General features: G+C 38.0%; 1 protein-coding gene across 3 annotated transcripts in view; it reads left to right on the top strand.

Annotated features, from left to right (window-relative positions):
- adamts17 (ADAM metallopeptidase with thrombospondin type 1 motif 17) overlaps positions 1-21,631 on the top strand; it is a 141,744-nt gene that overhangs the window by 19,073 nt on the left and 101,040 nt on the right. For all 3 annotated transcript variants that reach the window (XM_004912664.4, XM_002939268.5, XM_031899240.1), the window contains exons 4-7: positions 5,997-6,172; positions 9,071-9,154; positions 9,674-9,825; positions 11,951-11,994. In XM_004912664.4, coding sequence (XP_004912721.1) covers positions 5,997-6,172; positions 9,071-9,154; positions 9,674-9,825; positions 11,951-11,994 — 456 coding nt within the window. The remainder of the gene's footprint in view (positions 1-5,996; positions 6,173-9,070; positions 9,155-9,673; positions 9,826-11,950; positions 11,995-21,631) is intronic.

Below are 21,631 nucleotides of genomic sequence, written 5' to 3'. Positions count from 1 at the left end.
CTGACATAATGATTACTTTTTCCCAAGGATATTGCTAATATAAATGCTTTTCTGATGCTATATTGCCATCCTGACTTGCTGTAAGATTAATTTACTATTCATACGCAGCCCACCAGTTGGAAAGCTGTATGCTTTTACCCCGAGTTACCCCAAGTTAATCATGCTGTTTAAATCTTCTCTTGGTAACTGCATACCCATTGGAAACTTTAAGCTGCATCACCCTGACAACATTGTTCTTCTGCAGCACTTGTTGTTTTAAAAAGTTGAAATTTTGCTTATGTGCAGGATTTGCACTACCAGCCCCCCACAAAAATGGAAATAAAAATCCCTACAGATAAATGTAAGACATGATAAACTTGGGAAACCTGTAATGGAAAGCAGTGCTAATGGAACAGGAACATAACAGTTACACCGCTCAAAGTCAGGCTGCAGCTGCAAAATACAGTCAAATCTAGTGGAAATGGTTATAGCTGCAAGAAGTAAAATAATACCTTTGTATAAGTTTCCTGCCAGACCCCGGCTAACATGTGGGGTACAGATCTGGGAAACTGGAGACATCACGTATAACTGAAAGCAGGTGGGCATATAATCACAGAGACTCCATCTGGATGTTTGAGTGATAAGCTATCTAACAGACCATTGGAATTATACAGAAGTGTAAAGAAGCACTGATGATACCAATTTAAAATGGGCTGTGAATAGAATAACCCACTTTCTTCAAAGTACTCGTCCGCTCTGCATATCAGCTGTAGTTTCAAAAGTCTCTACGACTGGTGTGCAGAGATGGAGTTTCAAGGAGAGATTTCATACTTCAAATGTGGGCCCTTACACATTGGGATGTGGGAGTCTGTATACACCCGGATCCCCGTTCTTTTATGCAGCTCAATCTAAACCCCATAACCAACTCCCTGGCTCCAACCCTGAAGAACTGAACCAAATTATTGTTAACTCTGTGGGGACGTGTGAACATTAGTAAGATGGCATACATCTACATAAACGTTTCTACATATTCTATACCTCCCATACCTGCCGGTTTTCGCGGGACAGTCCCTCTTTTGACAGCTCAACTGGCAGTCCCAGATTCTTACTGAAAATCTCCTGATCTCCTGCACTGAAGCTAAAAAAGATACAAATTTAATTAAAAATAGCTTTTGGCAGAGAGCCCAGAAATCTTAATGAGCTTCACCTGCACTTAGAAACATTGTTTCTCGCTTTTAATTAAATAAGTGGCTTTTGGCAGAGAGCCCAGAAAGGTAAAAAGCCCCCCCTGCACTGAGATACAATTGTAACTAATAAGCTAAACAGGTCTCTTGGGGGAACTGAGATTTGTAGCTTGAAGGGCAATTTCAGCTTTTTCAACAAAACTGTAATAACACATGAAACAGGACCCCAAAAGCCCCAGAAATGTGTTCAAACTTTAAATAACCTGACATATTTAGTCAAATGGGAGTGGTATTTAGGGGGTGTGGTCACAAAAATGGGCATGGTCAAAAAAATTTGCCACGCTGCACGCAGAATTTATTTTTGTCACTCTTTCCGTTTTTAAAATGTTGGGAGGTATGCATATTCCACAACACACCATTTATAAGCCCCCACTCCTTTTTGAAGAAACTAAATAGACTCATGCTATTTATTTGGAAAACTAAAACTCTTTGCATCTCCTAGGAGAGACTAACTGCAGCCACCACTAAATGGGGACTGGCGCTGCTCCAATTCTGTTTCTACTACCTGCTCCTTTAAATTTATTATTTACACTGGTGCTTCTGCCTGAACCCCTATAACCCCAATACAGCCCTCCAAGCTTCTATACTCCATACCACTGAAGCCCTTGGCAGGTACCCCTACAGGCGCCTTACTGACATGGCTACACTGCCTGAAGACACTGCACAGAGAATGGACCATGACTTTGAAACTTCCAGGTCATCCCCTACCACCCTTATCACCCCACCTACCACTGTGGGGGCAACTCTCCTCCCACACCTCCATAATGTACAGCTTGTATGTATTGGCCTCATTTGGGTTTCAGGAAACTATCTGATCTCATGCCCAGTGCATAATTTCCCACATATCAGGAACTGCAAGGAAAGGTACATACTCAACAGTTGCATTGCAAAGATATCGAACAGCTTTGATATCTTTAATACCTGCCACTCTGTTTGTTGAAAGGTTAATAGTCTGCAGCATCCCATTACGTTGGCTATACTTGTACAAATTTTAGTCTTTTTCCGATGGATGTTCGGATATCAATCCTACCTTTAAATTCCGTAATCTAAAACTAACATTCAGACTGAAATTGTAGGATAAAGTCCTGTTCTGTGTTCTGAACATAAAAGAATGTTCTAAACCAACACCAATCTGCGAAAGTGATGTCCCAGAATTGCATTGTAGGTCCCCCAAGGATATCGTTAGATACACAATACATGCATAGATTTCATCATTATCTGACCAAAATTTTCTAACCTATCTGATCGACTAAATGACTGATCGCCATGGAGCTACTACCTTATCGGGACAATAATTCAGAGCCCACAGATGGTCCGTGTATGGCCAGCTTTATTCACTTAGGATTCCTTCTCCTATGGCCACAGCATTTATTCACATTTTATCAAATAAATAGGACCTTGCCAGCCTAACCCAAGGCAATATTCTAAAGCCATAATTCCATAAGAGGTCACTACTATGCTCTGCCGTTCCTCGCTGAAGACTTGAATGAATATTAGACTGCCTCTACCTACAGAGAGGATGGCCCCAAACTCTGCTACCAGCAGGAGCTGCTTTACCAACCATGAGAGAAGTTCAGCAGCCCTGCTGCCGGTCCTGGATCTGCAGTGTCTCGATGATAGGAAATCCAAGCAGGCTGTCACCTAGCACAAGCAGTAGTAGCGTCTGTATCTATCAATCCACCGTGCAGTCACAGGAGAGAACCTCCTTTCTCCCTCTGCTAAAATTTCCTGTGCAGTACTCTGGCAAGGTCCTATCGCTGCTGTGACAAATAAAACTTAAAATATATTATCCTATATCCACTATTTTGATCCAGAGGAAGGCAAAAAATGTTTCTTTAAAGCTTGCTGTAGATACCATGGTATCTGAGTGCCTGTATAGTTTATATGCTCTAGTGCTATAGTTTGCGTCAAAGGACAACTAAAATATAACAAATAAGGGCTAAAAATACTGCACATTATGTTGTGTGGTACCAGCCCAACGCAACCACAGTAAAGGCCTGTGCTGCTGAATATTGTCCCAATAGCTCCTCATATTCATTTCTGCTGATTTATGGCAAATGCTTTTGACTGGTGTAAGTTACCTGAGCTTAGGGACTGACACAATATATAGTACATTTATAGGACCTGTTATCCAGAATGCTTGGGACCTGGGGTTTTCCAGATAAGGAGTTTTTCCGTAATTTGGATTTCCATGCCTCAAGTCTACTAAAAAATCATTTAAACATTAAATAAATCCAATAGGATTAATTGTATAATATTTTGGATCAAGTACAATGTACTGTTTTATTATTACAGAGAAAAAGGAAATTTTTTTTACATTTTTAATTATTTGATTAAAATGGAGTCTATGGGAGATGGCCTTCCCATAATTCAGAATTTTCTGGATAACGGGTTTCCGGGAATCGGATCCCATACCTGTTATATATAAAATATAAAGCTTATGATAAAAGGCTGATTGTAATGAATTTGGATGCACATTACATGGCAGCTCAGAATTCACCCTCAGAATTATATCATCAGCCCTGTAGCAGCAGATTCTTTGGCAGCTAAACCTCATTTTCTGCTTGATGATATAAAATGACAACTAAGCTTAGCCTCTCAGCCACTGCCCAGAGCACACCAAGCATGTACAGTGTCAATGACACTCCTAACAGAATCCAAGATGGGGGACTGCTGTGCACAAGTTTGCAGGCATAGATCACTACAGCTATAGGTATAGTGAAAGTCTAAGCCTAAGTTCAGTACATTATAATAAGGCATTTCTAGCTATCTAATTTTAATTGAATTTTTAGCCTTTTTATGGACAACTTACTGCTTAAGACTGATAAGCTGTAGAAAACGGTATGATTTATTCCTGTGGATGAAGAATATACAGGGTCGGACTGGGCTGGTGGGACACCGGCAAGTTAAGTATAAGGCACGCATGCTCGGGTGGGGTGTAGTCGGTCGATCAGTGGGGGCCCCTAGGGGTTGTGGGGGCCCCTGGCAACTGTTTACTTGGGAGAAGGTTGGATCAAGATTGCTTTGGAAACCAATGTGCTACCATTTATCTAAATGTCACATTTAGATAAAAAAAACACAGTCTGTAAGTTAGAACTTATTTTTTTTTTTTAGAATTTTGAACTTATTGTTGCCTTAAGAAAGGGAGAAGACTTACTAATGCCTGTGAATTGCTTTTGCCTTAGTTGATCTCAGCTGTCTGTGTTTGTGATTCATTTTGGTGACTGCAAGTTTTTAATGCTATTCTTTGTGCCCTTTTGTATTTATAGAAATGCAGGTACTTGTATCGGACATGACTTGCCTGGGTGGCAAGGTTCTTTGTATGTCAGTTAGTCCACCGTGAAAGTCTGGCCAGCCTGCAGCGTCTATATTTAAAAGAGGTGTTAATGCTAACTCTTGGGAATTAGCTGTTCCAGCAAGAAAAATAGAGCCAAAATCAGTTGAAAAAAAGAACAAATACTTGTGCTTCAGGCTAAGAAACATGAAGCTAAGATCTACTTGTTCTTAATGTTCTTTCTCTCCATTTTTTTTGGGGGGGGAGGGGCCTAACATACTAAATAGTAACACTTGAGTCTATTAGTTGTAGGTAAGCAGCCAGCAACAGATTAATTACAGACCATGAAGCATATGTTTGTGGGTGACAGAAACCATTTGCCTTTGATACATCACTAACTCTTGAGTCGCGAGATCTTACAAAGCTGAGCATGCTGTTAGGGGTAGTAGTACTTATAACATTCAGGGCTGCAATATTACCATTTACATATAATATATTTTACAAAAGAGACATTTCTTTTTTTTTTCTTTAGGTAAAATCCCTAAATGACCAGTTTCCCCTATTAGTTAGGAAGAAGAAAATGTATATATACTGAACGTAGATTACTTTTCTCCTAAAAATTGAATCTCCTCCAGTTTTCACGTGATAAACTGTGAGATAACTTTTTTCTCACTTAATTGAATCCGGGAGGTGTGCTTGATGTTACTGCTTACCTCCCATACACCCAAGGGTAAAATATCGTAAAGTTTTATTCAAAAGCCTATTCTTAAGATACTTCACACTTCAAAGACAGACATGCTTGAAGGGCTGATATCGGTGACCTGGCTGATGTGCAGTGGACTCTTCTCCTGGCAGTCTTTCTCACGAGCACTGAACTACAGACTGGCTATTGCAGAGAGTATATTACCCACAAATCAGATTATAGTCTGATTATACTTGGCAATTTTACCTCAATATATGGGTTGTGATGCATGGAGCATGATACATTACTTCAACCTGTGATAATCTATCAAATGCACCTAGGTTCTAATGCTTTAGAACAATCTATAGAACAATCTAGAGACACTGCCTAGAAAGTAGTTTGATATATAATAAATGTCCATTCAGTTAATTTGTATTTGCATTTCATCCTCAATAAATTCTCTTGGAGGAGGGAAATATTAATGAAGAAAGAAAAATATGTGTGTATGTGTGGGCTGGTACCCTCTTTAAGGGTAAATAAAGAAAACATAACCTTTGTCTATAAATGTGGAATATTTTCCTTTTATTTTATTTCTTTTTATTATGGAGGTTGGGCAGCCTTCTTGGCTTTCTAGCAGAAAGGCATTTGTGGTGCCTATTTTCTTGTGGCTTAATGATTTATGCTCTGGGTAAATGATACAAGCAGAGATACACTGTCAATTCCTGAAATATTCACAGCCCACTGTGCAATTTGACCTTCTACAACCCAGGAAAAAATGTCTGAATAACGAATAGGGATTTTAAATGACTCTTTGCAGGGAAGAAGAAAAAGCAGCGGAAGAGAGAGGAAGGAGAAGACTGGCGCGGGCGTAGGAACGCAATCCGACTAAATGAAGAGCACACTGTGGAGACGCTGGTGGTGGCTGATTCGGACATGGTGCAGTATCATGGAGCTGAGGCTGCCCAGAGGTTTATTCTGACTGTTATGAATATGGTAGGTACATTGGGGTGTGGGAGAGAATGAAAAAAAAGTGTAGTTCCTTCTAAGACTTACAGCATTATGTTTGAATCAGTCCAGTCTCAGAAATGATAAAGTCTCCTCTTAGTATTGCTTTCCTAGTCAGCTGTAGGAGCCAGGGTCTTGCTTCCTATTAGGTGCTTGCATTGTTTGTATGGAAATAGCTCTCTGTGCAAAGACATAGTGCACATGTATATCATATCGACACCATGTGATGAGCAAGTACTATTTCAACTGCAGCTGTCTAGGGCCGCTCCGTGCTTGGAGCCTATGAAGACTGTGTGGAATCTGCTTTCAGTCTGTGTCCCTTTCATGGGACAGCATGATGTCACCAGCCACAAATAAATAAGCGTAAAGCTGAAACATAAGCACCCTGGGTTACAGCATCGGTTATTTGCAGAACGCTAGTTTATGTGTTTATGGAGGCTCAAAGGATACTGTAAATACTTCATGCATTTCACTTAAGATGCTGCCACATCTGTCAACAAAAATACCATCTCTGATACATTCCTTGAAAATAGTCTTCCTGAATAAAAGCTGCTCTATTCCCTGCTCACATTTAACCAGCTGGGCTCTCCAAGGAACTTGTGAAGCTTACATTTTGTTTATCCTTCCATTGTAAAGTGAGAGCCCTTCCTTAAATCATTTGTAAAGTCTTTAGTCCAGCATGATTACTTAACCACACCAAGTAGAATGCTAGCAGTCACTGTCATAAACTGCTGCTTTAGAGGTCATAAGGCTCCCCCTCAGTGTCTGCCGGAGGGGTCATTCTTGTTGCAGATAAACTTTGGGCTTACCATCTGACACTATTACTGATCCATGCCATCACATGATCACTATAGGACAGCAGACACTGAGGCCAGTTACTGCCCTTAGAATACATGCAGGCACCCAAAGCACTGTACAGTTTCTTTTACATCCTTGGGTCAGCTTCTAAGGAAGCAGACAGCTATCTAGATGTTGGGCTAATGAGCATAATAAGTAAAAACATTTGTATACAGTGATTTTAAAAAAGAAGAGCTGAGTTCAGTAGAGCCCAAACGATTTTCAATTTTCATATGATTTAATGCTATTTATATCAACAACACATTAGGAACATATAAACATCATATATAATGTATTATATATACTGTACATAACTAATGTCAGTGAGAAGTGCAGACTTTTGAGAAGGAGTAAATGACACATTTTCTTTTTATATGCAAAAGTGGTTTACTGATTATGAAGTGCAGAGCTATCATGGGAAGGCAGTCACTCCTCAATTAGATTTAGTATGGGCTTGGCCTTTCTTTGCTTTTTGGTAACATCTTCTAACTTTATTTACAGTGTTTTCTCCTGCAGCATTCTCTTAAAGGATTGCTTGGTAACAAAATCACAATTAACAATGGGTCTCACTCACATACTTCATTTGTTTTTCAAGCAGTGTGAGTGATATTGATTCCCTCCTTGCAAGTGTCTTTGTTATAGAAACAGAATTGTAAATCCCTGCAGTGCAGCATACTGTATGCCAAGCATGATACAGTACATGGAAATGGGGAAAGAGCAGCTCATCCAAAGAAAGACTGACACTGAATAGCAATTACATATACAAATAACTATTCTAACTTTATAGTACTGCACATAAAGAAACCTATTTCTTTACAAGAACACCTGGAAGCTAGGTAAGATGGAGGTGTGATGTTTTTAAAGAAAGTTCCCTGGCTGGTGCAAAAAAAAAAAAAACAGCAGTTTATTTCAGTGGGGTATGTCATTGTTTGCATTTTGGCACTCCTGAGTGAATTTGGCTTTGCTTGTCCATTAAATGTAAGCTGCTTTTTGTTGCAGTCTATAAATAAAGCCTTATCATTGGCAAAAAAGATGGCAACAGCCTTTAAATGGAGTTCCGTGTCTGCAGAACAAGCAGTGAATGCAGAATATGTATAGTCTGCCCACACAATAAACTATGCGCTCATTCTTGTCTGTTGGGAAATTAAGCCTAAAATAAACCGAGTTGTAGTAATTGATTTGATATAAAATGCCTGATCATCTCTAGAGATTATTTGTACCTCCCAGCAGACCCACAGCAGTTTATTTTTGTGTGGCCCATTGGCGCCATCTTGTTGATCAGTCCCATCATGTGTAGTAAATAAGTGAAAACACAGGTATGGGACCTATTATCCACAATGCTCAGGACCTGGGGTTTTCCGGATAAGGGATCTTTCTGTAATTTGAATCACCTTACCTTAAATCTACCATAACATAAACCCAATAGGATTGTTTTGCCTCCAACAAGGATTAATTATATCTTAGTTCCCATCAAGTACAAGGCACTGTTTTATTACTACAGAGAGAAAGGAAATCATTTTTAATTTAGGATTATTCACTTAGTAGTGAATAATAGGAAAGGACCTTCCCGTAATTTGAAACTGTCTGCATAACAGGTTTCCGGATAATGGATTCCATACCTGTATTAGGTTTCACCTTTCAGCGGATCTGGATTGCAGCATCAGCCCTGTAAGTAGGGTTGCTTGTAAAATAAATGTTGCATAGCTGATTAGTAATTACTCCTGTCTGCAGAGCGCGTGATTACATGGTAACCACTACAGCATGTGGAATTCCCAGGAACTAATTGCTAATCAGTCTTGTAACATTTTGTGAATGTCTGATTGTAAATGGAATTTAACAATAATCCAAACAAGTGAAGATGGAGCACCGAAATTCAGTGTATGCTGCTGTTAAGATACTTGACCCCATTGTAGAAAAAAGTTTAATTACACTTTAACAAAATGAAATGAAAGATAAGTATTTAGACTAATTCTGTGGGCACACAGTAGCTTGCTGTTAAGTGTGATAATTCAGAGTTCAATATGGGAATGTGTCCTTATATTCTCATAGGTCTACAACTTGTTCCAACATCAGAGCCTTGGGATCAAGGTGAACATCCGAGTGACTAAACTGGTTCTTCTGCACAGTCGGCCGGTAAGCAAGGCACTCATATAAACTTTGTGCATTCCCTCATATTGGCTGCACTAAATGCAAAGGACTGTGGGGTCTCGTTTTTCATTCCAGCAATAGTTTCTTGTAAATTTATGTGAGTAACTTCATCATCATATTAATCTAAAACATAAAAATGAATTATACTTGTTTAGAAAATGAAGAACAGTTTTTAAATTGTCTTTAGCATTTCAACTGGTACTTGGACAGGGTTTCATGGAATTACGGTTAGTCTACACTGCAAAGACTTGAGGGGGAAATACCATAATTTTTTGTTTTTTGTTTTTTTTAAAAAGAAAAGAGAACAAAAGTATTTGGGGGCAGCCAGCAGAAATCAGAGAGTACTGTGGACATAAGTCTGTGCTTCTTAAATAACACCATTATAGCTGGAGTCTGACACTACACCAGCAGGAGCTGCATTGCGAGCCTTCCTGAACATTATTACAACAAAGGGCACAATGGATTTCAGTGTTACCAACTGATTGCAAATCATGTCATCTACAGGCCAGACTCTCTATTGGTCACCATGGTGAGAGGTCTCTGGAGAGCTTTTGCCACTGGCAGAATGAGGAACATGGAAGCAAGTATTTGGGGAACAATCAAGTTCCTGGAGCGAAGGACGACATTCCCGTAGATGTGGCTGTGTTCATGACCAGGTACAATGTGTGGGACAGGTCTGCTCTATACATACAATGTGCTATGATTAATTTTACAGTTTTAGCCCTATGGGATCCAAATGAAGGTCTAAGTAAGTGTAAGTCTCCATCTTTCTTTAATATTGTGTGCAACAATCTTCCTTTTGCCTCAGGGTTTTTTCAGTGCTTTTCTGTTGGCTTTAGCTATGGTTACTTTAGTGCCATGTGATTAGTGCTGAATCTCTAGGCTGTGACTATAGACAAGCATAACCAAAACATAAAAGGTAAGATTAGACCTGACAAACTAATAACCTTTAAGCAATTAAGTGAATGGTCAGCTCCATGCAGTGAACTAATTCTATAAAGCTGATGTAACTTGCTACAGGTACACCAGCTGTATCCAAACTTGTCCTTAGACAAGCCTGCACTTAGTCCTAATGTTTGCAGGGCCAAGATGTGGGATAGGGTGTATAGTAAGGCAGGTTGGTGTCTGGGGAAAAGACAGGAACTGTGTAAAACTGTGTCTATTAATGAAAGATGGTGAGGGTTAGGATCTGCAATATGCAACAGTTTTTATAGTTAGGAAAAAGTGGGGGTGATTTATAAACAGTGGGCAAATTTATACGTGGGCATAAACTCATGGCAACCAATCTGATGATCTCTGTCAGTTTTTAACCTACAGATGGCTGGAAACATCTAATCACTGATTGGCTGCTATGGGTTACTATATAGGTGCAAATTTGCCCAGTGTTTATAAATTAACCCCTCAGTAACAGCAGTAACCTGCTGTTGTTGTACTATAACGTTCAGTATTCACAGACAAAAGCTGTCACGGGATACTAAGAACTGTCATTTAATAACAGATGGAGAGCCTGCAGACACTTTTATGAGAAATGTTTCCTTATGATTTCTTGGCACAAAAATTGGCGCAGAATGCAGCCATTAAAACACCACACATAAAGCACTTGCACTGTAAAAGAGAACTGCAGTCAAAACAGGCACCTGTTAAAACTTCCCATAGAAAAGCATGAGAAACCCATAGACTATGGCTCTTAAAAGCACTGCAGGGGTCAAAAACTCTAAGGGGCATATTTATCAAAGGCCACATTCTTGGTCCCATTTACATTGTGCATATTTCCACACAATGAATTATTTTTTACATTTTTGAAATTTTTTTATGACTTTTAACCTGTCTGAAAACGTTGACTAGAAAATGTAACATGGTACATTATGGGAATCCCAAACGCTATCTGCCTAATGAGTACAAAATACAGAATGAAGGTATAAATGCATCAGGAAATAACTATAGTAATGTATCAAATATTCATGTGAAATTAAAATACACCAGTGTTTTGTAATACGTTACAGCATAAAGGATAAACTGCTATCCTTTATGATAGTATAACACACTGCAGTATTTTAATTTTGCATGAATATTTGCACAGGGCTCCAGTTAATCTATGTTTGTGAAATGGTCTGCTTAGGAAGCCTTTTAGGGCACTGTCACACATGGCGTTTTTATGCCACATTATATTTTGCAGCACATATGCCATCATTCCAGGCATATTCATGTAGATAAAAGTGATCTGTCCTAGCGCTTCAGCCACTACATTCTGGTATTTTTTTGTGGATATCTGCATATAAAGTGTGAATTGCAACAAGCGCATTACAATGCTTTCTATAGTAATGTACGTTTGAATTTAATAATAATAATGCAGGATAAAACATATACAACGTAGGGCAGGAGATAGTTACATGAGAATATTGTTCTGCAGTATTATGCTCCATTATTAAATGGAATTTCTGCAATGACACGATTTAATGCCATTTGTTGCTGGTGTTCTTGAGTCATTACCAATATATACATACAATCCTTACTTATACCTTACTACAGAGGTTGGTTGTTATTTTACATTGTGTTATTATCAATAGCAATGCACATGACAAAGCTCGGATTTACAAGACGTTGTGATGGTTTTTGTGAAATGTGAATGAGTGCAAAGGTTTGTGGGAGAGTAGAACATATCATGGGTAATTTAGAAAGACACATGGCTGATATACCCCCTTACATGTTGATATTAATTAGGAATAGTCTGTTTTTTCCTTAACCAGCATTCGCTAAGTTTTATTTTTGTCTCTATTTCAGGACAGATTTCTGCGTCCACAAAGATGAACCTTGTGACACTGTGGGTAAGTGAAAGGTACTAGCAAATCAGATCTGCCATCAAGAAGTGCAGCGAGAGGCACAGCTTGTTTGCTATTCAGTATAGCGAAATCTCGTGGCGCTACAATACAGTCTTTAGTAATCAATTCTGGTAACACTGCCCTAGTGAGCAGGGGAAGTAGATCTGCAGGGAGCACCAGGGTCATAATGAATAGCTGGTCTGTCTCACACATGTATTAAAAGATTCTTTCTGAATCAGTAGGAAAAGTGAATTCAAAGCAGGACTCATGGTGTTCAGGCATGGAGTGGGAGTAAGGGACGGCTTGTGGATTTTGGAATCAAATAGTGGGTTCTCAGCAATACCTATTACAGTGCATTATTCTCTTCCAGCAGACCTCCAGAATGCATAACATACACACAGTCATTTCCTGACTATACTGTGCCACTCAGTTTTAGTGGGTGTCTAAATGACTAAAGTTCCGTGCCCACTGCTGTAGAATATATAGTGCACTGTGTGATAATCTTAAAAGAACACTGATCTATTTTATGCACTGAATACATCATTTTTGAATTTATCCAAATACTGAATCTTCCACAAAAGGTTTTGGCTAATACCAAATCAAATCTGAACCAATAACTATTTATTTTTAAACAAATTAAAAAAATGTGTCTTTTTCAAGTGTCAAGCCATGTGACATGTGAGTTGGGATTTGGTTAGGGCTAAAGAATCTTGCATATCCTACATTCAGTGCATCAATTATCTTTTGTTTTAGATGTGCAATGAAAATATTAAAATTACAATCTATCATTTGTGTTACTCTTGAAGACCTTCCTCTTGCTTCTCTAAATGTATTTCTAATACTTCATGCAAATCTTACTTTGTCTACAGCCATTATTCTTTGTGTTTTTCCCCCAAAATAAAAGGAATACGATGGAAGGGTGGAAGCCCTTATCTTATTCGCTATTACTTATTACCGATTACTTTTTAAGGGCAAAATATATTTAATTGTTTTCTATGTGGAAAGTACATCTAACCAGGTCCCAACTGGGGTTTGAAATAGGCAATGACGTTTTAAGTACACAAAGGCCCAAAAAGCCCCCCCACCAGTCCACTAAATAGTGACTGTCTATGGCATCTTACAGCAGCCATTTGCCACAATTTGATTGCCAGTCCGGGTCATATTGCACCCTCTTCCTCCAAAAGACTAATGCAATAATTTGGCCTGCTATAGTAATTGGCTTCTAATCTGCCAAAGAGTAGAAAGGCTTCTAATCTGCCAAATTTACCATAAAATACTCATGCTAGATAGCCTAATAATAACTTCAGAGACTCTTACTGTCATCAACTAATTTACCTTACAGGACTTTTACAGCTCCATGCATAAAGTACTATATTCATTTGTCCTTAGACTTTAATTGCACTTAGTTACTCGCTATCAGAGCTAGACATCTGTTACACTTTTCCTAAGATCAAGTTATATACATGTATCTAACTGTACAGTATATGTAAATGTATTCTGTCCCCGGATCACCCAAAACAAATTGGCTTCTTGCCTGGTAGACAGGATTGAGATGTTATCTTATGTTTAACCTGATCCTTGAGTTCATGATTTCAAAATCTTGCACACTGGATAGAAAACATGCCGTGAACTTAATTAACAGTAGTTATGGGATATCTTCAGGACAGTAGTAGGAGTAAGAAGGATCTAAACAGACTGAGTTAAAATACACAACATTTTTCAAGTTGATTATACTTTTGTCTAGTGCACAGTGGCGCTCACATACCTACATAGCAACAACTATTCTTTTTTTGTTAAAGGAAAGCTAAAGCTGAGGTTTAAAAAACAAAATATATATATATATATATATAATATATAGTATATATATATATATATAGATACATATATATACACATATACATACTTGACTCGACAGATTGAAAGGAAACCACAATTGTTTGTGTGCTTGCTAGGACCAGTTCTGCACCCCCAGTGATGGATTATAAGACTTGAAGTCTCTTTGATTTCCACAGAATCTGTGACCTTCCCACTGTGGAAAGCAGAGGTACTTCAGATCCCAGAAATTTTTACTTCAAAGTGAATCAAGGTGAAGGGTGCATATCTAATGCCAATTCATTTCTATACAGGGTTATGTTGCTCAGGCCCAACTTTGAAACAAGATTTATTCAGCCCCCCAGCCCACAACACACATATACATACCGGTATATTTAACTCTAGCCTTCCATAAGCAGTGGTATAGGATTAGACACCCAGGAACCTTATGCAAACTTGGCATATGCTGCCAGAGGAACACATCATTTTTATCTCTTTGCTTCAGACATTTCTCTCAGTATGCTATGATTTTCTGCTTTCCAATGCTTATTACGTCTTTCTACCTTTTTATCTTCTAATCTTATTCTCTTCTGCTTTTCTTTAGTTTTACTTCAACTTTTCCCCAAGTTTTACAATAACCTCTCCCTTTTTGTGCCCCCCTTTACCTTCCACTCTTTTATATTCTTACATCTACTAATTTTTGTTTCTATTGTACTTTTCCCCTTTCGCATTATTTTCTTCTGTGTTTCCATTTTCTTTTTCCTTTGTCCTGAGCTCTTTTTTTCTCGCCACTTTTCTTCTGCTGTTCATTTCCCACTGACTTCCAGTATATACTCCCTGCTTCTACTCATTACTTTATTTTCCTGTGCTGTTTTGCTCTTTCCTCATTTCCCCAGTTTCATTCTGCTGTTAAATTCTCCCCAACCCCTCCAAGTCTATTAGCTTCTTCTCTATCCACTTCCGTTCTCCACTTTCACTCTCTTCACATTATCTTTCATCTCTGTCCACACCTCTGTTCTACCTACCTTAGCTTTTTTCCTATTCAGCTCATTTTCCCTTTAAACCTGCCCTCTCATTTGTTTTCCTGCGCCTGTAATTATCACTCCTTTGTTCCTCCCAGTTCCTCCAGATTCAGTGAGCTGAAATGTTATGGTCAATCCTTCCATGTTGCAATAACCTTACTGTTCGCTTGTTAAGGCAGAGGCCCACTTGGTGCTAACAATCTTTTTTTCTGTTCAGCCTGTTTTCTGCTTTTCTTTCCCCATTATGATACTGCATTGTTTGCTAATTCCATAAAGAAATACTTATGCACAAAACAGCAAGATGTGTATTTTTGGGAAGAGACCTATCAACCCCTTGCAAATAAGCCACCAGTTCCCAGCAGTCATCAACTCTTCATAGATAACTTTTAGAATTTGTCATGTGTGGCATTTGACTTAGCTGAGTGATAAATAGAAACGTTTTAGTGGTAGCTAGTATGCAGTAAATTTAATAACATTTTATAAAAAATAACTGTTTTATTTATGGCATGTGATGTAAGCATACATAGGCAGCGGTTGACTGTTAGATCTCTGCAGCCCAGCATGGCCCATTAACAATTTTGTGAAATCACCTATCTGAGTGGCAATTGGTGGCATGTTATTAAATACAAAATATGTGTTTGCATTTGCTATAATAAAAAGAACTTAGAGTTTTGATTGCAGGATTATACATGAGGTGGTAGATTCTGCTAACAGTCGATCTAAGATTGGTAATGTCTGGGCCCTCCTTCACTAGATCAGTAGAGGGGAGACAGGGTAGACTAAGCAGCAGATAATTTTCCTGGCACGGAAAACATGAATTAGCTAATTTGGGATGTATATCAATGCTTGTTTATACTTAATAAATATGAGCACAGCTAGTTTTAACATTTTATTTAGGCCACAAAATCTAAATATCCCATGTATTATGTGCTTAGAGCAGAGAAGCTTTCTGTTATATGTTTTTCATTCATGCCTCTCGAAGGTACTTAGATTGTAAGCTCTACAGGGCAGGGACCTCCTTCCTACTGTGTCTCATACCACATGGCACTTATATATACATATATATATTTATTGTATTTATTTATTATATCACTTGTCCTCCCTGTGTGTAAGTTTTGTTTTCTGTAAGATTGTACAGCGCTACATACCCTTGTGGCGCTTTATAAATAAAGTCATACATACATACATACAAGGTAAACACCCCATGTCTTTACAATCACCTTGACAAATAACTCCCAGAAGACATGCTAGTGAGTGGCATCACTACTGATAGCTCAGACACAACCAACTGTAGCTGTCCATATAGAGGGAATAATTTTCATTCATCACCATAATCCCCTAATTAATATTACTGGCTTTACTTTTCTTTACACTTTGAGTAAAAGATATTAGTGCAGCTCATTATGCACAGATTCTAATGAAAGAGTGCCATCTGGTGGTCAAATTATTAAGTAGGGGACTGTAAGTTCATTATGCAATAATTTTTAAGATAAGCATCTCTTAAACATGGAAGCAGCAACCAAAGTCAATTTGGGGCATATATAGTAGAGTGATCTAGCAAATCCAGAAGTTTGATCCATTTTGCAATTTAATAACTTTCCTGACAACCAAACTGATCATGAATTTACATATTTATCAAAGCTGTTACATTAAGCAGTCAAAATAAAATGTATTTTCAGTGTCATTACTCTGCACTGCTCAGCAGCCATATTGCTCACTAACTTCTGTTGCAATCTGTAATCATATCATCATATGCTGGGATTAACAATTCAACAATTATTTTTCAAGATGGCGTGACGAAACTGTTACATCTAAAACTATCATATACTCTTTTATAAACTGTACATATTGCTCAAAATTTAACAAAAGTCATCCTGTATGTGTTGTTTATATCCACGGTAGGCTCCTGTGATGTCCCTTTTGTGTTATATAAGCATAATAATATTGAAACAGATGATATGAAATTATTATTTACTGTTAGGAGTCTATTTTCAGTGGAAATCTAAACTATAATTAATTATACCATAATGTGGAGATTGAAGGCCTTTGGCATTAGGAGCAGAACTAACCTGAGGAATGCTGGGAGTAGTAACTCAGAGTGCCAATAACATGGTCACATTGAATAAACCTATATAATATAAATATAAATATTTTCTGTATAAGAACTGCTGCCTACTGCTTCACTTTTCTATTTTTCTTACTTATATCAGGTTTGTCTCTGCATGATTCTGTTTAATGCCTCTTGGCCAGTGCTTTAAATCCAGTGTAGATCAGCTAAGGAGCCAGTCCCAGTACATCAGCATAGTTTGGTCTTCTGTCCGTATCATGGGTTTGGCTTCTGCAGTTTAGTATAAACTACTAAAGCCACAGCATAGAGCATCAAAGATATAAAAAGAGCTCAGTCTGCACTCCAGACCAAATATATAAATAGAGAACAATAGGAATGGGTCACTGAATAGTCCCAATAAGCCTACTCCCCTACAAATGAATGCCCCCACAAAGATATATACAAACCGATACTCCGTCATGCTCAGTACTACCATTAGCTGCTTCCATGAGCATAGGCTAAAAATGCTTATTAGTGGGCTATATCCATGCATTGATGTGGGGAATAGAAAAAGAATTGTGCATTAAGTATGTAGCCACTGGATAAACACAAGACCTTTGTAAGGTAAACAAGAAGCCTTTCTAATTTCTGCCACACACTTACAGAGCGCTGCCTCATCAGATCTGCAGATAATGTTAAATGAGCTATAAACCAAATAATGGTCAGAACTGTCCACAAAAAAATCATAACATTTGTAGGAAAGGATATCTGTAGAAATTAATCTAGGTATTAATGTATCTACAGGTATAGAAATCCTTTCTATATTGAACATGAATACACATGAATAAAGAGCTGCAGTTCATGACACTTCAGTGTAGCAAGTGAGATTCGGTTTATCTGAGCACTTTTGAAGTTGTCTGAATCTAAATCCTGCAAAAAGTGCTTGGATTTGCCCAAATCCCAAACCAATGCCAAGCTGATCCTAAACCAATCCCTACAGAACTTGCATAGTGCAAATTCTTGCGGTACAACCTATCAATCTAATTTTAGGCTGTCCAGCTATTGGTCAGCTACTAGAAAAATGAAACAACATAGCAACAACTGCTGCCCAGACCTAGAATAGCAAGAAATGCTCATCTATTGCATTGTCAAAGTGCAAATATGCTCTTTATGTCTAGTACCGAGCACAGGATGCCCTGCGTGATTTATATTGTCCTTACACAGCTGTCAAGTATTCCAAAGAAGTTATAATGCCACATTCAAAGCATTCACATTTCAAACAGTGGTCACACCAGATACATTTTGTCATACACTTGAAGGTTATTGAGGCACTATAAATACTTTTCCCCTGCAGCATTTCTTTTATGTACCCTTACTCATTACATGCCCAGTATTTCGGGTAAGAAGAGGGAATGATATAAGCAAAGGCGGAAGTGCATTAGAGGACATTTTCTGATTTGCCTGCTTGTTCATATGAGGTTACTATATAAAACCACACTTGGGAGTATGTGGAATAATGCACTTGTCTATAATGGCCGGTCAGGGCTATATATTGTACAGAAGGATAAGTTTTGGGGACCCATTCATTAAATGGTACCAAAGTCTTTGCGATGTGAAATATGACTTTTTGGAGGTTAATGAAAACCATGAAAAAGTTGTGGAATTTTAATAAAATTATCATGGACATTATGAAAAGTTCTATAAATTAGAAAAGATACGATTTTTTTCTCAAAAAAAAGAAAATTGTGGTTTAATGAATGGGCCCCCTGATCTTTTGTGCTTTTACAGTATATATCCCCATCTTTGTATTTCTTAAATTAATATGTGGCTTGCAGCTGCTATATAGGTTGCTCTGCTGAGTAGAAATACAGGTCTTATCTTTACAGATGCCAATGAAACAATGGCCCCTAGTCACAATGTAGGGATGAACTATGGAAAAACATATCCTTGTCCCAAGCAAAAAGAAAACAGCCTAAATAAGGGAGTACTTTTTATTTTCTCAGATTCATGCAAAACCCATTAGTAAAGTAATTATAACAAAGTTGGCCATTTAAGAAAATTAAATTATATTTTAATGAAAATGCTTAACTACTGACAACAACTCTTGCTTGTTATGCATGTGTGAAGTCCATCTAAAATCTCTATCCATGTATGGATGGAATGGCAACTTTTTATGGACTTGCAATACCAGGGCAAGCCAGACGGGAGTCCTAAGCAACCCAGCCGGCCACCTCACCTACACTGTCTACATTGAAGGGAAGTGCTGGCAGTGGAGGGACACTCATAGCATGCATTGTGCGCAGGATGCAGGGTAGGCAAGAAAGAAGGAGTACGTGCTCAATGCCCCACCACTTTTGTGCCGTAGGCTTGTGCCTCTTCTACCTACCCCTAGTTCCGACCCTGTTGACTAGTTTGTATCTAGAGTTTACATTTTCCTGACTAGACTTTTTTATATTTTTATGGCTTTTTGTTAATTTGTTGTTATTCTTACCTTCTGTTTTTGGCCAGTGCACATTATTGCCCCTCTGAGATTGTTAATGAGTATATGAATGCATTTTGGGGTGTTGTTTAAGCCTCCCTTCAGGGAGTACTTCTGCCATAATAAATGAGGTCTCCTTTCCTTGCTGCTACCTGGTTTTCAAGCTTGAATTTTTTTTTTATTTTATTTGGTTTCAGGACCTTATTGGTGGCTTGCAATGTTATATAAAAGCGTTCATTACACTGGTGTGCCTGGTCATATCTTGTAAACTGTACAAACATACATATCTGCATACCATAACAATGGCATCTGGTTTAAATAATATTTCTGTCCTTTATGATGTGGAAATGCTTAGTGTATGGGAAAGTTTGATATTTGCTGTTCCTTTGGTCTGTGGTGTTAGCCTTCTTATCTCACACCTCCTTATAACTAGAGATATTTCCATAACATTCCACTGGATACTGCGGTTAATAAGTGGGCCAGACTGATTCACATGAAGTCACAGAGCAGTTATACATATCCACCCATCCAAGTGCTAGCTTAATCTCGTCCTGACAGCTACTTACTCTTCTTCCCAAAGATGGCTTTACAGCTCTGCGTATTATTTAGGGGCATGTATCCAGAGGTGCCTCATTACACAGAACATTAACATTTGTGTCATTAACCCTGCAAGTTTAAGTCTTGCACAGATCCGGTCTATTTATCATGTGGCAGAAACCAGAAATATTTGAAGAGATCAGGACTGGTTCATTAAGTGCGTACGTGAATTAGATAGATTTGGGGGATGAATCTGCATGATGAATACATACTGAGGCAGAAGAATTTCCATAGATTAATGTGATACAGGTGGAAGAAATTTCATGCATCACTTGCCACTTGGAATTGTTTAACCGTTTTGTCGTTTGTCAGGGTCTCAATTACCACCCTGTTAAAGGAAGGTATAGAGCCACTCACCATCATTTTTTACATTTTTTTTTATCAGTGCTTGAAAAATGCAGAAGGGATGTTCCACACCATTGGGTCTATTATAAACAACTGTTTTAAAATTTGTTGAGATAACCTGTTCTTGGGAGGCATGCCAAAAGCAGCAAAAATTGGGTGTTTGAAGGATTATGGCTGCTTTTTGGGCTAAAATGGCAAGAAACACAATTAGCTGTATTTCTCCAGACAAAGGTTGGACCCACAGTGCTGTCTGTACACAATAAACATTGGGTATGTTTCCCTTCTGAATAGGGAGCTATTTTGCGTGTTGTATTTATTTACACTCAATTACAGAATTTTCCGTGATTCAAGAAAATCACATCGACATGTTACATTTTTCCAATTTCAATTATTTTGAACTCAAATTTTTGAGATTTAACTATGCAAATGGGATTTATTTTTTCAGTATTCAAGCTACTTTATTTTGTAGTCTTTTTAAAAAATCACAATCACAAAAAATCACAATGAATTTGCTAGTGATTGAGAAAAAAACATAATGATATCTATCATGACTCTATCATGTTTAATTGATCAATGGGCCCCCCTGTGTTGAGGGCAGGAGAATGCCTTATATTCCTGTTTGGATTTATGAAGACATGGATGTTGAAACAGCCCTTCATATGCTGGAAATCTACAACCCTAAACATCGTTTTGACAGCCTAGACTGTTATGATACTGCGTTTTATAATTTAATAGCAGTTAAACTATGTTTAAAAGAATAATCTGCTTATTTATATTTTTGTTTTGCACAATGGGCCAATTGGGGCTGTCATGAATAATCTCCTCCTAACGCTTTCCAAAGTGAAATCATTGGAGACCCAGATAATTTGAATCCTTTTATGTAAACATGGGAAAGAAGGCACTAAAAATTGCCGACTTGTCATTTTAGGTCTACTGCTGCTTCACGTAGGTGCTAGAGAAAAAATAATAATTGATAATGCAGTTATGCTAACTGACATTCATACACATTCAGCATATTTTATGTTTATTTTGCCATTAATCCAGTGGATTTGCTAAAAATGTTCAGCATTCCGTCATGGTTCTTTCAGCTTTGTGCTTCTTACTATGACAGCCAGTTTTTCCCAGAAATGAATATATCATTAGGCCACTCCGTTAATGAAATGATTTATGTTATTTAATATTTGGGACAATATTCAAGCTAAATTCTCATACAGAAGTGGTTTTTAGTGTGGCTGCTGTACTATGCAGTATTGTAATTCCTACAATATCAGATTTATGTCATTGTTCAACGTTGCCGTCTAAAGTCAAACAAATAAAATTACATTTAAAATCCGATTGCAG

The sequence above is a fragment of the Xenopus tropicalis genome, chromosome 3 (assembly GCF_000004195.4).
Source record: "Xenopus tropicalis strain Nigerian chromosome 3, UCB_Xtro_10.0, whole genome shotgun sequence".
Lineage (NCBI taxonomy): Eukaryota > Metazoa > Chordata > Amphibia > Anura > Pipidae > Xenopus > Xenopus tropicalis.
The sequence above is the reverse complement of the archived record's forward strand: the minus strand, read 5'-3'. Positions and strand labels throughout refer to the sequence as shown.